The sequence below is a fragment of the Saprolegnia parasitica genome, assembly GCF_000151545.1.
Source record: "Saprolegnia parasitica CBS 223.65 unplaced genomic scaffold supercont2.6, whole genome shotgun sequence".
NCBI lineage: Eukaryota > Oomycota > Saprolegniomycetes > Saprolegniales > Saprolegniaceae > Saprolegnia > Saprolegnia parasitica.
Genome location: NW_012156400.1, coordinates 116,518 through 131,885, shown reverse-complemented (window position 1 = coordinate 131,885; position 15,368 = coordinate 116,518). Strand labels below are relative to the sequence as shown.

The window sequence follows — 15,368 nt, the reverse complement described above, 5'->3', positions numbered from 1 at the left end:
GTGGCAATTGCCGTGAGTAATAAGCGCTCTCGTTGGTTTACAGAAGTTGACGCATTCCGCAGTCCGCTTCAAGCCGCCGATGACCGAGCAGTCGACGTCGCCCAAGCAGGCGAGCTCAGCTGTGTATGGGACGCTGCGATCGCCCGGCACCGTGGGCATCGATATCCACCCCGACGAGCGCCACGTCGAGTTCCACCTGCGCTCGATGGACCGCGGCGAAGACATTGCGCTGCGCTTCCGTGGCGACCGGTACTACCGCCCATACTTGTACATGCGAGCCCACGCCTGCTTCGTAGCATCCGCGTCGACGAGACCATCTCGGGGTCGCCGCCCAAGGACGTGTACGAGATCCGCATCTGGCGGCTCATCGAAGGCGTCTTCTGCTTCCTCAAGGACGTCTCGCTCTACCAAGTGCGCCGGTACATCAAGTTTATCATTATCTGGCAGTCGATCTTCTGCACCGCGCGCTTCATCCCGATCCTGCTCGGGTACTCGTACCTCTCGACGATCCCCGTCTTCCTTCTCGTACGCCTCGCCGCTCTCTCCAACAAGGCTCATGAGCGCTTCTGTAGTACATTACCCTGGTCTTTGGATGGCACGGGGCCAACCACTTGGTGGCCAAGTACCTCCTCTTCTACAAGATTGGCATGCAGCTCACCCTCGGCATCGACGTGCTCTGGTACATCATGCGATGGAACGGGTCCTTTGCGCCGAGGGACAAGAACTCGGCGGCCATCTCGGTCTCGCGCTCGACGGCGTTGTGGATCCAGATCTTTATCTCGGTCTCGGTCTTCGTCTTCAACTTTTTCGGGCTCTTGTACGGCTGGAAGCTCCGGCGCATCGTCAAGTCGGTGCAGCACAAGCGCGAGTGCGAGCAAGCGGCGTTCGTCGCCGCCGAGCCGCCGCCCACGACGCGCCCGGCTTCTCGTTCGATGCTGCCAACGTCCGCAGGTACCTTCTCTCTCGTATGATCGGTTCGCTCATATCGCGGCCAGGCGACGTGGTGCCGGACGAGAAGCGCAAGGTGACGGCAGGCGACGCCAAGGGCTTCTCGTGCCCCAACTCGATCCACACGAGCAAGTACACGCTCTGGAACTTTGCCTTTGTCTTCTTCCACATGCAGTTCAGCCGCCTCGCCAACGTCTACACGTGCATCGTCGTCGCTCTCTGCTTCTTCAGCTTCTCTCCTGTCGACCCAGCCTCGAGCTTGCTTCCGCTGCTCATCGTCTTTGCGACCGCAGCGATCAAGGACGTGTCCGAGGACCTCCGGCGGCAAAAGGCCGACCGCGACGTCAACTCCAAGCCGACGCACGTCCTGCGCAGCAACGGTCAAATCGAGCTGCTCCAATGGCAGCAAGTCCAGGTCGGCGACCTCCTCGTGCTCTACGAAGGCGACGACATTCCGTCCGACTGCCTCTTGCTCGCGACGGGGTCGGACAATGGACTCTGTTACGTGCAGACAGCCAATTTGGACGGCGAGACGAACCTCAAGATCCGCCAGACCGTGTCGCAGGACCTGGACCTGGAGTCGATCCCAGGGATGCCGATCACTGTGAGCTGCGACCTCCCGAGCAAAAATATGTTCGAGTGGTCGGCGTATGTGACCCTTGGCGACGTGAACCTCCCGGCGTCCATGGACAACCTCCTCTTGCGGGGCAGCGAGATGTGCACGGCTGGATGGACCGTCGGCCTCGTCGTCTACACGGGCGCCGAGACCAAGATTGCGCTCAACGCGGCGAGTCCGGACGCCAAGATCAAGCGCACGCTCGTCGAGAAGACTCTCGACTCGATGTTCGTCGTGATCCTTGTGCTGCTCTTCTCGATTTCGATTTCGTGCACGCTCGGCAACAACAACTGGAGCTTCGAGGTCGACTCGAAGAAGAGCAAGACCAACAAGGTCGCGGCCGTGGTCGCGCCCTACTACCTCGGGCCTGCGACCAACGACTACATCTTCCTCAGCTACATCATTCTCTTCAACAACCTCATCTCGCTCTCCATGTACGTGACAATGGAAGGCGTCCGCTTTGTGCACGCGCGCTACATCGAGAACGACCTGTGCATGTACGACGCGCCGACGGACACGCCAGCACAAGTGCGCAACAGCAACATCAACGAAGACCTCGGGCAGGTCAAGTACATCTTCTCCGACAAGACGGGCACGCTCACGCGCAACGAAATGGTCTTCGCCAAGTGCTCGATCGCGGGCCTCAAGTACAACGACGCGCCCGAGGACGAAACGATCGCCAAGCCGCCGCGGCCTGGCACCCGCTTCAACGACCCGCGGCTTCTCGCCCGCTACGACACCAACCACGCGACAAAGGCCGACATTCACGAGTTCCTCGTGTTGCTCATGCTCTGCAACTCGGCGATCCCGCAGGTGCAGGACGACGGCAGTCTCCTGTACCAGTCGTCGTCGCCAGACGAACAAGCGCTCTGTGCTGCTGCGCGGGACCTTGGCTTCTCTCTCGAACGGCGGTCGGGCGCGACGTGTCACGTCAACATCCGCGGCTTGGAGACCTCGTACGAGATCCTTCACGTGCTCGAGTTCACGTCGGACCGAAAGCGCATGTCGGTGCTTTGCAAGAAGAAGGACGACGACACGATCTTCCTCTACTGCAAGGGCGCCGACGACGTCATCCTCGAGCGCCTCGCCGACGACCATGCGCAGGGTGCCGTCGTTGTGACGCGGGGCCATCTACAGGAGTACGCTGCGCAAGGCCTGCGCACGCTCACGACGGCTGTGCGCATCATCGATCCCGAGACGTACGCGGCGTGGCGTGCGACGTACGAGGCGGCCGAAGCGATCATGGACAAAGCGGCGCTGGACGCGGCAGCCGATGCAATTGAGCGCGAGCTGCGGCTCCTCGGCGCGACGGCCATCGAGGACTTGCTGCAGGAAGGCGCCGAAGACTGCATCTACGCGCTCCGGAAGGCCGGCATCAACTTTTGGGTGCTCACTGGCGACAAGAAGGAGACGGCTATCAGCATCGGCATGTCGTCGCAAGTGATTGACGATACCATGGACGTCATTGTTCTTGATAAGAAGGACAAGGCGTCGTTGACCGCGACGCTCGAAGAACTCTACGTACACTTGGTCGAGGACCAGCGCTGGGACACGAAGAAAGACGACTCGATGACGCACGTGCTGCTGCAGACGCTACGCCGCGTGATTTCGACCGCGTACAACAACCTCATGGCTGCCATCTCGGGCAAGTACGAGCAGCGCCGCACGATGAAGCGCCGGAAGACGCGTCTGCGCCTCTCGGCCGAGAATGGCACTGCGCTCAACTGGGAGGTGTACCCACCACGGCAGTCGCTGACGTCCAACCCCAACGCCAGCGAGTTGCACGACGACGACGACGACGACATTGACGACGATCCGTACCTCGAGGCGGTCGACCTCGAGTGCATGGACGGCGAGGAGGACGAGAACGTCGAGTACGCCATGGTGATTGATGGTCGCACGCTCACGATGGTGCTGGAAAACGACATCAAGTACCTCTTCTTGGCCGTCGCGCAGCAGTGCAAGTCGGTCATCTGCTGTCGGTGCTCGCCGGCGCAAAAGGCCGCGGTCGTTCGCCTCGTGACCGAGCCGACGCTGCTATGGACGCCGGGCAACATTACGCTCGCGATCGGTGACGGTGCCAACGACGTGCCCATGATCCAGGCGGCGAGCGTCGGTGTCGGCATCGGCGGCAAAGAAGGTCGCCAGGCCGTCCTCTCGAGCGACTACTCGATCGCGCAGTTCCGGTTCCTCAAGCGACTCCTCCTCGTGCACGGCAACTACAGCTACAAGCGTATCGCCAAGCTCATCTTGTTTTCGTTCATGAAGAACATTGCTCTGTCGCTGAGCAACTTTTTCTACGCGCCGGCGGCCAAGTACTCTGGTATCCTTACGTACCCGGGCATTTGCTTTACGATGTACAACGCGCTCTTTACGACGATCCCGATCGTGTTCATCGCCATGTACAACCAAGACGTGCCGCCGACCGTGCTCATGCAGTACCCGACCTTGTACCGCAACGGCCTCGAGTCGCGCTCGTTCAACTGGACGAGCTTCTTTGGCTGGTGCTGCCTCGGGCTCTGGCACGCGTACCTCGTGTACGTCACACCCTTTTGCTCGGACGGCAACTCGAAAAACTACTTTGACGGCGAAGAGCCCGGCATTCTCCTCTACCACGCGGAGCCGCTGGGCCTTGCGGCCGACGGCATTGCGGGCTACTCTTACCTCATTATGGCGTCCATGTTCCAAGTCGCGCTCCTCACGAGCAACTGGACCGTCGCGAACGCAGGCGCAGTCGTCGGCACGACGCTCTTTTACTTTCTCTTCATTTGGTTTTTCACGTCCATTTACGGCTGGACCGAGTGGGATGTGCTCGAGACCGACGAGTACTATCACGCGTTCACGATGCTCGCGCAGCAGCCGTGGTACTGGCTCGGCATGCTCATGTGTTGCGTCGCGTCTGTGTTGCCCAACTACATCCTCAAGGCTGGCCGCGTCCTCTTCTACCCGGAGCCGTCCCACCTCATGCGCGAGTGGAACAAGATCCCGATCGAGCTCCACGCGCCGCCGCCGCCGACCTTCCGCAGCGTGCCGCCTTCGCACCCGCGCAATCAGTCAGGCTTTGCGTTCTCCCAAGCCGAACCGCACACGGACAAGTAGGGACCGAGGATATACCCATGCGTTAGGGCTAGGACTAGCAACTTTATACTATAATAACGGCAATACTTTCAAGACCGTTGCGTGAGCGGTTGCCGAAGCAAAGACCTCGAAGCAGAGCCAGACAACGCTTGCAACTGAGCGGGAGCAAATCGGAACGTACGCCATCGAGGCAAGTAAGTGGATGCAGCAGACATTATTACGCAGTTTGGATGTCTCTGAGACATGTGTACGGACGAGAATGTACACATTTAGACTACTTGAGCAGCTGCCGCGCAAACGCGCCGCCGCCGAACGCCTCCTTGTAACTCGGGTTGTGCAGAATGTCGTACGAGTGGCACCCGCTGAGCTGCAACGACGCTTTCACCTCGGTGCTGCGGCGGGAAATTGCAGCCGCGTACGCAGCCTTGAGCGACGGCCTGAGGCTCGTCGACGCCAAGCCTTCTGAGAGGACGTGCAGCGGAAGCGCGTCAAAGTAGTTTGGGAGGCGCCGTGGCGGCTTGGCCTCTCGGAGCATGCGTGTGCACATGGGAAACATCGAGCGCAGCGCGCCGCCGAGGTAATGAAACACAACGAGCCGCACAAGCACGACGGCCACACCGGCCACGGCCGCAGCAAAGAGCACCGCCGCGGGCATCGCCGTCGCGCGGGTCACGATCTTGCCGCCCTTGTCGAAAACGGCGTTGAGGTTGTAGCCATGGAGCGTGAGCTCGGTGGCCGGCGACTGGAAGATGTCGGTGTTCGAGTACATCCAGATGCCAAAGAGCATGTGCAGCAAGATCGCGTACGGTAGCATCGAGCCCACGACGGTCGCGATCCGGCCGTCGTACTGGGGCGGCGACCGCACGACGCGCAGAAAGGCTATGGGTCCAAGAGTCAGCGCTTCTCCAAAACAGGCAAATCCATCGTACTAAACTTGTCGGTCCAGTACGTGATGATGATGCTGAGGAGCCCGATGAGCAGCATGAGCGGCATGCCCGACGAAAACTAAGCAGTACTACATGAGCCCAAACCCAACGGCTTCGACGTACGAGGAGCGTGATGAAGATCGTGTTGATGATCTGAGAGTAGCGCGTCGCGAGGTCGAACTCGGGGCCGCGGTAGAGCGCCTCGAGGTCGCGCTGCGTCTCTTGCCGCGTTCGTGTAAAGTCGAACGTGAAGCTGCGGTCGCGCCACTGAGCAATCTGCCGAAAAAGGAACGTGGCGAAGACGCCGATTTGCGGCGAGACCGCGTTGATGATCATCGTCAGCAGCAGCGCGACGCCGACGTCGTTGTACCAGTCGACGCTAAAGTCGGCGTACTTGCCGTTCAAGAGCGACAAGCTGGCAAAGTGAAACCCAGTATTCGACGTGGTCGAGATCTACGCGCAGCGCTAAAGTGGGCTAATCACGTCTAGTCTACAACGTACCCCGCTGAGGTTGGCGTTGAGGAAGAGCACGATGAGCGTCGTGTTGAAGAACTGGGCGAGAAAAATCTTGCGCACGGTCGAGACGATGACGGCGGAGAGGGTATGGCTTCTCTGAAGCCGCACGAGGTACTGCAGCACGGGCGTCAGGAGGGCGTTGACAACGACGACGACGACGACGGACCCCACCATGAGCGCTTGGATCGTCAAGTATTCGCTGCCCCACGTTCTGCAGTACTTGGCCGACGTCGCGGTCGCGGGGTCGTAAAACTCCAAGTCCATGGTCGCTGGCAACGACGCGGTGGAGAGAAGGGCGGCCTTGCAGTAGCACATGACCATGGCTGTCGCGGGCGACGACGACGCGGTCTGCTCCTGGATGACGTCCCACTTCGTCACGTTGGCGGGGCACGCGAGCGGCGTCGCAAACTTGGCCGTGAGCTCGTTCTTCTTGGTCTTTGCGAGGTAAATGATGAGAAAGCTTAGCAGCAAGAGCAAGAGCGCGGCAATGTTGACGCCGATCATACGCAGCAGGCGCGCCGCCCACGAGTAGTCGAGGTTCTCCCAGATGATATCGGTCGGGTCTGGCGCGGGCTCGATGCGCATGCGTTTCTTCATGAAGCGTTTGTGGTACGGCTGGAAAAGGCGGTGCAAGAAGCCGAGACTGGGGTACTCGCGCAGACAGCGGAGGTAGCCCTCTTCGTCCTCAAACGTGATGAACGCCGTGACCGCGACAAGCCCTTTCCCTTTCTGTGCCGCTTCCCATTCGTCGAGCCACTCGTCGTGCTTCTGGAGTTTCTCGTCCATGGTGCGGGACGCCTTCAGCAGCTTCCCGAGCCGCTTCTCAAAGATGTGCGGCTTGAGCTTGTCCTGCAGCGCCTTGAACTTGGCGATGCGCTGGTTCTCGAGAAAGAGCCGCGCCGCCACCTTGCCCCGCTTGCGCATGACGGCGATTTGGACGGCGTTCGTCAAGCCAAAGTGTACATCGGCGACCTTGACCGGAATCGGATTGTACACGGGCTCTTTGGCATTGAGGACCGTCTCCAGGTGCGTCGCGAGCTAGTGCAATGTATCAATCCATGCACCCGATAGTAAAAGCGGACGTACGTCATTGCCGAGCTTGCGGACGTCCGTGTGTTTCGGCACATGCAGCAGTTGCACCGTGTAATTCTGCACCGTCGTGCGCTCGTGCTCGATGCGCGCCATCGCATTCGCCTCTTGTCGCTTCATCCAGACCACGATGAGGAGAAAGACGGCGCAGGCGATGACGTCGAGACCGACCGCCATCTTGAGAAAGTTGGGGCGCTACAGAGAGTCGCTGTACGTCATGCAACACATAATACGTGATGGATGGTTGTACCGTGATTGCATCCCAGCCCATGATGCGGAACGCCCACGAGGTTGAAATGTCAATTTGCGTCGTAAAGCATTGGGCGACAACGAGGAGCCCGCGCGTCGAAGGGGACGGACACGCCGAAAAGTTGCCGCCCGCCGGGAGCGCCGCGCTGCAAAAGATGCTCGAGTTGCTACCGGGCGGACACGTCGTGTTCCACGTGCTGTCGGCCTTCCAGAGATAGTCGCTCGACTCGGTGACGTTGAACGTGCACGACGTTTGGCCGAGGCAGAGGCCTTGCACGATCGACTGCGCCAAGGGGCCGCTGCAGCCGGCCACGCTGCGCACTTCGAGCGCCGAGAAGTTCGCGCTGTCATCCGCATTCTTCTCGAACGCGCAGCAAGGCGTGTTGATGGACGGGTAGCTGCCCGCGTAGCAGCCGTGGCCCGACGCCAAGCAGGTCGAGACGCCGTTCACGTCCACGGGGCTCGACTGACACGTGCCTTGGTCGTTGGGCGCGTACTGCGAGGGGCACGCGCACGTTCCTTGGTCGTCGTAGCTCGAGTACGAGGCCTATGATATCAAGTTGATAGTACGGTTGCAGAAGCGTTGAAGGCGTACGACGAGGCTGCCGATTTCGCCATAGTCGCACGTGAGCGTGAGGGCCGCGCCGACCTTGGCGTGGCCGCACGTGGTTGTTTGCTGGCCGAGGTTGCCCATGCTCGTCATGCCGAGGACCGAGATCGGGTTCTTCTGGATCTTGAGCGTGACGGCGTCGATGTTGCTGCTGCCGCCGATGACAAAGATGGCCATCGCCGGCACGCTCAGAAGGAACATGACGAGGAAGACCCAGGCCATGACTTTCTACACCCGAAACCGATCAGATATCAAATGCAGCCGAGGGGCGTACGAGAAACTTGAAGTAGAGCGCGATGCCGAGGCCGTACTTGCTCAAGACCATCGAGTCGGTCGGGAGTTTGTGGAACGCGTGCGCGCCAAAGTCCGTGCCGCAGACCGGGTACATCACGGGCACCGGGTGGTTCATCTTGTCGACGAGCGTCGACGAGTAGCACATGGGGTGCGTGAGTCCGCGGTCGCGCCGGCACTTGGCAAACGATAAGTACTTGTAGTGCTTGGTGCCGCAGTCGGGCGGGTACCCGCCGAGCTGCGGGTCGCCCGTCGGGGACATGGCGTTGGGCGCGAACCCGTCAGCGACCGACGGATCGATCGTGAGCGCGACGGCGTCCGGCGGAACGTTCTCGACACTTTCGTCGTGCAGAGGCACATCGATGCGCAGGGCCTCGGACGGCGACGAGGGGACGACGAGGTCGCAGACCGCGTCGTTGGCGATGACGTCAGCGACGACGTCGGCGAGGACTTGAGCGACAACTTCGGACGCCGCGAGCTCCAGCGACACCGCGCTCTCTGCAGTCGCCATGGTGACGGTTCCCGACTGGTGGCAATTTTAGGCGGCGGCGGTTCCAGTCTGGAAACCACCGAGGCGCCCACATTTTGCGATGCTGCACAAGACTATTGGCATCGAGTCCGACGGCCTTCGCCCATCAAGCGCTTCGGTGGCATCCATGATCTTCCAATGCACCTCTGCGCCTCATGGTACGGCTGAGAGTGTAGAGGTGGTCGTGTCTTGAGCTACAGAACTATGCAGCCGTCATTGACACTCGTGCACCTCTGCTCGGACGGGCTCGCTGCTGTCAATGACGACGACGGCGCATCGATGCATTGGTCACGATCCATCGCGCGCCTCGAGGCCGACGCGGGCGCAGTCGAAACGCCTCGTACCGTACGTCCCTGGCTCCACCAGCGAGCGGCGACGTAACGCTGGAGAAAATTGCGATCGCGAGCCATGTCGGGCTGGCCGCTTTACCCTGCATGTGTGAGCTCGTCGTTGCCTCCTCCAACCGTACTTCGACCAGCCAGCATCATCCTCCAGCCGTGCCTGCTCCCGCCAAGCCAGCATCATCTTTCCGTCTTGCATCAGACTGCACACAACAGACAATGCGGGGGCAGAGATGCGACGCTCCGCCTGCCCGTTCTCTTCCCGCGCTGGCTTTCGGTTCCCGAGACTGGGCCTGGGTTCGCTTTTATTTGCGTCATAAAATAGTGGTATTCAATTCTACGCTGACGTGATCCATACCTTTCGCCATGTAAACAAAAAATATCGTCACGCATCGGAATAAAAAATGACCGTGTGTGGCAGCGCATACATTTTTGTCCAATCAGATTACGCCTTGTCTGATTACCCACTCTCAGCCGCGTCATTTGCCAACTTGCGAGCAGGTATCATCATGGTGGGGTTTGGCCGGAAGAAGTCGACGAGCAACGCGGGTAGCGACACGGCGCTGGACCGCAAGGGCAAGGTCGACGGCTCGAGCCTCCTCGACGGCAACGGCGACCCGACCGGCGGCGCGCTCTTTGGCGCCGAAGTCTTTGACAAGAAGGTCAAGCGCGAGTCCAACAACGACGACGACGACGTCGGCCAGGAAAACAAGAAGCCCAACAAGCGCTGGTTCCGCCTCCCGGGCCTCAAGCGCAAGTAAGCGCGCGGTATTTTATGTGACGTCCCTCTATGTGCACAGATCTCAGGACCCGGGTCTAATTCGATCAATATACCGGTACCTTATACGATTCTGACTTGATGGCCTGCGTTGCCTCCATCGTCACGGCCACGACAGCGACCGTACTCACCACCGAAGCGTCGTGTTGCCGCGCGCTGGAACCACCGCGACGGCAGAAAGGCCTCGTATGACCAGCCAGGGTAATGCGACAGCTCCTCACCCAACGATACCAGCCATCAGGGAAGCCCCTCTTGTCACCTGCAACGTTGTGCATGTCCCGACATTGCATGGCGCAGGATCCTCGCATCCTCGCACTGAACGCTTCGTTCAACACAACTCCCGCGGGAACAGCAGAATCGTTACGCCAGACGCACGCCATGACCTCTTCGATGATATCTCTCTCCCCTGCTTGTCTGCCCACTCGCCTCACTCGCCTGGAGCGGCCATCGATCAGGGCGAACGAAGCCGAACGCACCCACTCGTTATCAGACACGGTATCAGATGCGAGGCTTCGACAGACAACCGCGCGACCGACCGCGTACGCACGTGCCACGTGGACCTCGGAGTATCCATCAGCAAGCAACCTCGACGACGAAGGAGAGAAATATATATTTGTAGCTTCTAGTGCTGCCGCCGATGCCCTCGACCTTAGTGGATGTTTTGGTAGAGGCGGATCGTGTTGTCGGCGCCGCCACTGGCGATCCAGGGCAGCGTCGGGTGGAAGGCGAGCGTCATGACGCCAAGGCCGCCCGTGACCTCGTGGCCGCGCAGGATCTTGAGCGGCACGATGAGCGGGTTCTTGATCAAGTCCGAGTAGACCATCGCGTGGAAGATGTGGATCGTGCCGTCGTCCGAGGCCGACGCCATGAGCGGGTACTTCTTGTGGAAGCCGACGGCGCGCGTCGCCTTCTCGTGGTACTTGAGCGTCTTGTACGGCGTCGACGACAGGTCCAAGTCAAACCAGCAGAGGCGGCGATCATAACTGCCCACGAGCACGTGGTCGCCCGTCGGGTGCACATGCAGCGACGAGATCCACTTGACACCACTCGAGAGCTTCTTGACCATCGCCTGCTGCACGAGGTTGTAGACGCGGACGTGGGTCTGCGTCGCGAGGAAGAAGAAGGGCTTGGACGGGTGGAAGGCGACCGTTTGGATCGACCCGAGCTTCTTCGTGAACGGGTTCTGCGACGACCGCTTGGAGATTTGGTGGATGAGCACCGAGGACGAGTCCGCCGACGGCACGACCGTCGAGAGGTAGTCGCCCTTGTAGTGCCACGCCACGTCCGTGACGAGACCGCCGTGGTGCAAGACGACGCGGACACCGCGGCCGTGGCGCGCGCTGCTCGGGTGGAAGGTCCACTTGACGGGCATGCGCGCCTTGCGGGCCGCCGCGTCAATGTCCTCCTCGGTCGTGTCGACGACCGTCGTGTTCTCGTCGTCGTTGTCGACCGTCTCGAACGTTTTCGTGCCCTCCATGTCGCCGAAGAGCGCGTTCGTGATGTCGGTCTCGTCACCGTTGCCCGTGCCGGTCGCAATCAAGAGCATCTTCTTGGCCGCGACGACCGCAACCACGTGGTGGTCCTTGTTCGGGCACCACTCGACCTTGTGGACGACAGCACCAATGCGCCACGTGTGGAGGCACCGACCGGTCTCGACTTCCCAAAGACGCACCGTGTGGTCTTCCGAGCCCGAGACGAGGTACTGGCCGACAGGGTCCATCGAGATCGAGCGGATGCGACCCGTGTGGCCGTTGAACGCCAGCGCCAGCGTGTTGGGGAACGGACGGAGGTCGCGAGGCTTGGGCAGCTGCGGCACGAGCGACTCGGGGTCGATGTTGAGCCGGCGCTTGTTGACACGCGGGCACAGATACAGGTCAAGGCAGCGCTCGAAGCGCTCGCGGACAAAGTTGGAGTAGCCGCTGACCTCGCGGAGGCTGTTGAACTTTTGCGGGATGAAGTTGAGTTGGCGGTCGGACGGGTCCATCTCGAGCCACGCACGCTTCTCCTCTTCCGTGAAGAGGTACTCCTCGGGCGGGTTGTACGACTCGGCGTGGCCGGGCAGCACCATCTTGGGGGCCTGGACGTGAGCCGGGCCCTTGGTCACCGGCACCTCGTCGTTTTCGAACCACATTTCGTACGCCTCAGGCTTCTTCTCGGGCGTCTGGTCCAGCTTAATGCGGCCTTCCTTGATGCCCTTCATGATCTTGACGACCTTCATCTTTTCCCATTTGGAGGGGAGGAAGCGCGCCTTGGGCTCCTGGTCGTTGCCGAGCGAGTGGATCATCTTCTCGGACGTAAAGTAGTCGACGTAGTCCTGGTGCTCCTGGAACTCGGGGTGCGCGAACGCACCAGCTTGGATGCGGCGAATGATCTCCATCTCGCGGTCCGAGATGATGACCTTGCGGTCGTTGTAGGCGTCGTAGATGGTGCGGGCGTAGTTAGGATCGTCCTTGGCCGCGATCGCATTGTCGATGCCATCGCCCTGGTTCTGCTTGATGATCTTCTGGCCGTCGACCGTGTAACCAATGTGGTCGTAGTCCTCGTACCAGCGGAGCGGCACGTTGCCGATCGTGTTGTGCACCTCCTACGACGTTGCGTGAGCTTTCTCTTGATCGCTACAATGAGTGCAAGTACCTCGTCGTCCGACGACAGATCGTCCATGTGCAGGTGCGACGCCACCTTCAACGAGCCATCCTCACGCATGCGCTGGAGCATTTCTTCGCGCGACTCGACCTTCCGGCGCGTCTCGCGTTCGTCCTCCGACTCATCTTCATCGTCTTCGGCGTCATCGTCGTCGTCGGACGAGGAGCCTTGGTCTTCGAAGCCATCGTCGTCTTCATCCTCCTCCTCATCTTCATCGTCGTCGTCCTCGTTCTCGTCGTCGCCATCCTCGCTTTCTTCCTGGCTGCCTTCGTCCGTCGGCTCCTCCTCGTCGCTGCTGGGCGTCACCGGCTTCTTCGGCTCGGGCTTCTTGGCAGCGGGCTTCTTGGCGGCAGGGCGCTGCGGCGCGATCGCGGATCCTTTGCGGGCCATCGCTTTGAGAACTTCAACAGAAGATGATTCGATGGCGCTCGGTGAAACCACAGCTACCAACCAATAATAATCTTCCCAATTTGCCGCCTTGTGATTGGTCCGATCGCAAATGGGCCGAGGTCTTCCTTCATTACAACGCGCCCAGGTAGCAGAGCATACTGAAGACCGGTGCATTCTCCGGATACGTTGAATATTCGCTTTATCAGTACCCCTCACCTCCATACACGTTTACAGACCTCGACGAGCCGCAATGAGTTCTCGACGCTCAAGCTACATGGTATCATACAGCATTGTCACGTAGCATGCGCATCGCATGTCTTGAGTGCAGCGTGCTACTTGGCCCTCTTGTCGCCGAAAAGGCCTGCATACACACGAAGGAATCGCCCGACACATTATCTGTGCGAATTCTAAGGGTATCCGGAACGACCAGCACCCGATCCAGACAGCGCTGCTTTGAAGGAATTACTCTTCTGCGTTGGGATCTGCCAACTCGACGGCGCGATGGAGAAGCGGAAGCAGCTCCTTGACTCGCTGGACGCAGCCTTTGCGGCGAAGAAGCCCAAGCTCACGCATGCCAAACCACTCGCACCTGGCATCGTCCAGTCCAGCAAACCTAACCAGAAGGCTAACCAGAAAGCCAATAACACGGTTGGCAACCAAAAAGGTAACCAGAAGGGCTACCAGAAGCCCAAGTCTGCACCTCCCAGCAAGCCGACTGCCAAGCAGCAAGCAGCCAAGTCTACTGTCGACCCACTTTACGCGACGCTGACCGACGACGTCAAGCTGCGTCTGGCGCCAAGCGCCACGAAAGGGCGCCAAAACATTAAGCTTCTCGAGACGCAGCTCGCTGCGATGGCGCTCAAGAAGCCGTCGACGACTGAGGACTTTGTGGAGAAAATCAAGAGCAAGGCACTGCAGCTGCACAACCCACATAAGGCCAAGAAGACAGTCAACGCAGCGCTGCAGTCCATCAACGTACGCGCATCGACCTCGTCGCACTCCTCTGTACCGCCTCGATCTGTAGTTTCCCAAGCGTCTGAGCCAAGGGCAGCGTCGGGCCGCTGGCTTCCACGTCGCGACGCCCTCTCTTCCGTACGCGTATCTTTTGTCTGTCGCTAAAAGTCTGCGCGTGTAGGTATGCGTCGGCCTTGGAGCTGCACGATCTCTGGCTGCAGTACATGGCCGACCTCATCGGCAACGAGGATCTGTACAGCAGAGCCGTTCTTGCCGTTAGCACTAACGTACCCTCGATAGGTCGGTGATCCCGGCTAGCACCTCGTTTGCTACGTGCTCTTTTGGCGCCAAGCTCCGCAAGGCCGACTACAACGGTTGTCTTTTGACAGGTAGTCTGCGCTTCGATCCTTCCTCGTATACCCTATTTCTCAACCGACGGTAGTCGTGCGGTCGCGGAATCCGGGTCTCATCGGGCTCGAAGGCGTCGTCTTGGCCGAGCACAAGAACGTCTTTCAGCTCGTGACGGCCAAAGAAAAGGTCGTCCTCGTGCCCAAAGTCGGCTCGTCCTTTGCGTTTACATTGGACACGAGCACGTTCCGCTTTGAAGGTGACGACTTTGCGTCGCGGCAGTAGAAAAACTCAACTTTTTATCGACCTTGTCAAATTCCAGGGAGTGGTGTAGTTAAACGGGTTGCTCCAGACACGGGCCAATACGGATGGCAAATCACGTCCCTGTGGTGCTGCTTGTACGGCACACCGAACTGCAGGCCGTAGTGTTGATACTTCAGCCTACACGGACCAGTTGTCGTCTTTCGTGCAGCACTCGGTCAGTGCTTGCTCAACGGGAATATCAAACTTTCTGTGGTGGTCAACTCTACGGGCGTGTCGTTCTCGACGACGCCGCTGGCTTGGGCGCGGCGATGACGTCCGAGTCGTGGATCGAGTGGAGCAGGAGCGCGATAACGAGTCCGTCGGGCGTGAGATCCATGTCTTGGTCGTCTCGCGAACTCGACAAGTAAGATCAGTCGCAAGGGTGCACGGCGAGCAAACCAGTCGGCGCTTGCCGCCAACCAAGTTGTGGCCGCGCGCTGCGACTACGTCTTGCACCAATCACAGTGCCAAGCGTATGAGCCCACAGCGCACTGCACCACGCATCAAGTTGTTGTGCAACACACCCGAACACAGCATCAGAGCTTCCAGAACGCTGTGAGAAGCGACCGACTCGCCCTCGGTGCCGACGTCGTTCCAATCGCGGGCGGCACCATGTGGAAGAGGGTACACAAACGTAAGCCTTTGTCCGAAAACGTAGCTTTGCGTTGGTCCGAGAAATTGTAAAGATTGATAACTCAAGTTTCTTCTGCACGGGTTGCTTCCGACGGCAAGGCCCTTGGGCTCTCGAATAAAATCGTT

General features: G+C 59.9%; 5 protein-coding genes across 5 annotated transcripts; 3 read left to right on the top strand and 2 right to left on the bottom strand.

Annotated features, from left to right (window-relative positions):
• Positions 1–30: 30 nt before the first annotated feature.
• SPRG_02367 (hypothetical protein) lies at positions 31–4,736 on the top strand. The gene is made up of 4 exons (XM_012340943.1): positions 31–249; positions 297–525; positions 573–951; positions 996–4,736. The coding sequence occupies exons 1-4, from the start codon at positions 80–82 to the stop codon at positions 4,661–4,663; spliced, it is 4,446 nt and encodes a 1,481-aa protein (XP_012196333.1). The 5' UTR covers positions 31–79; the 3' UTR covers positions 4,664–4,736.
• A 104-nt stretch (positions 4,737–4,840) lies between these two features.
• SPRG_02366 (hypothetical protein) lies at positions 4,841–8,834 on the bottom strand (the record flags this gene model as incomplete). The annotated part of the gene is made up of 8 exons (XM_012340942.1): positions 4,841–5,521; positions 5,572–5,647; positions 5,692–6,021; positions 6,070–7,122; positions 7,171–7,368; positions 7,424–7,969; positions 8,018–8,260; positions 8,307–8,834. The coding sequence occupies 8 exons, from the start codon at positions 8,832–8,834 to the stop codon at positions 4,917–4,919; spliced, it is 3,579 nt and encodes a 1,192-aa protein (XP_012196332.1). The 3' UTR covers positions 4,841–4,916.
• Positions 8,835–9,702: 868 nt separating this feature from the next.
• SPRG_02365 (hypothetical protein) lies at positions 9,703–10,013 on the top strand (the record flags this gene model as incomplete). The annotated part of the gene is made up of 2 exons (XM_012340941.1): positions 9,703–9,950; positions 10,001–10,013. 2 exons carry the CDS (start codon positions 9,703–9,705, stop codon positions 10,011–10,013), a joined length of 261 nt encoding a protein of 86 aa, XP_012196331.1.
• Positions 10,014–10,558: 545 nt separating this feature from the next.
• Positions 10,559–13,056, bottom strand: SPRG_02364 (hypothetical protein). Its single transcript, XM_012340940.1, has 2 exons — positions 12,606–13,056; positions 10,559–12,555 (listed from the first exon to the last, which is right to left on the bottom strand). The coding sequence occupies exons 1-2, from the start codon at positions 13,002–13,004 to the stop codon at positions 10,621–10,623; spliced, it is 2,334 nt and encodes a 777-aa protein (XP_012196330.1). The 5' UTR covers positions 13,005–13,056; the 3' UTR covers positions 10,559–10,620.
• A 411-nt stretch (positions 13,057–13,467) lies between these two features.
• SPRG_02363 (hypothetical protein) lies at positions 13,468–14,623 on the top strand. The gene is made up of 5 exons (XM_012340939.1): positions 13,468–13,979; positions 14,029–14,096; positions 14,140–14,211; positions 14,259–14,347; positions 14,401–14,623. Exons 1-5 carry the CDS (start codon positions 13,506–13,508, stop codon positions 14,589–14,591), a joined length of 894 nt encoding a protein of 297 aa, XP_012196329.1. The 5' UTR covers positions 13,468–13,505; the 3' UTR covers positions 14,592–14,623.
• The last annotated feature ends 745 nt before the right edge of the window (positions 14,624–15,368 follow it).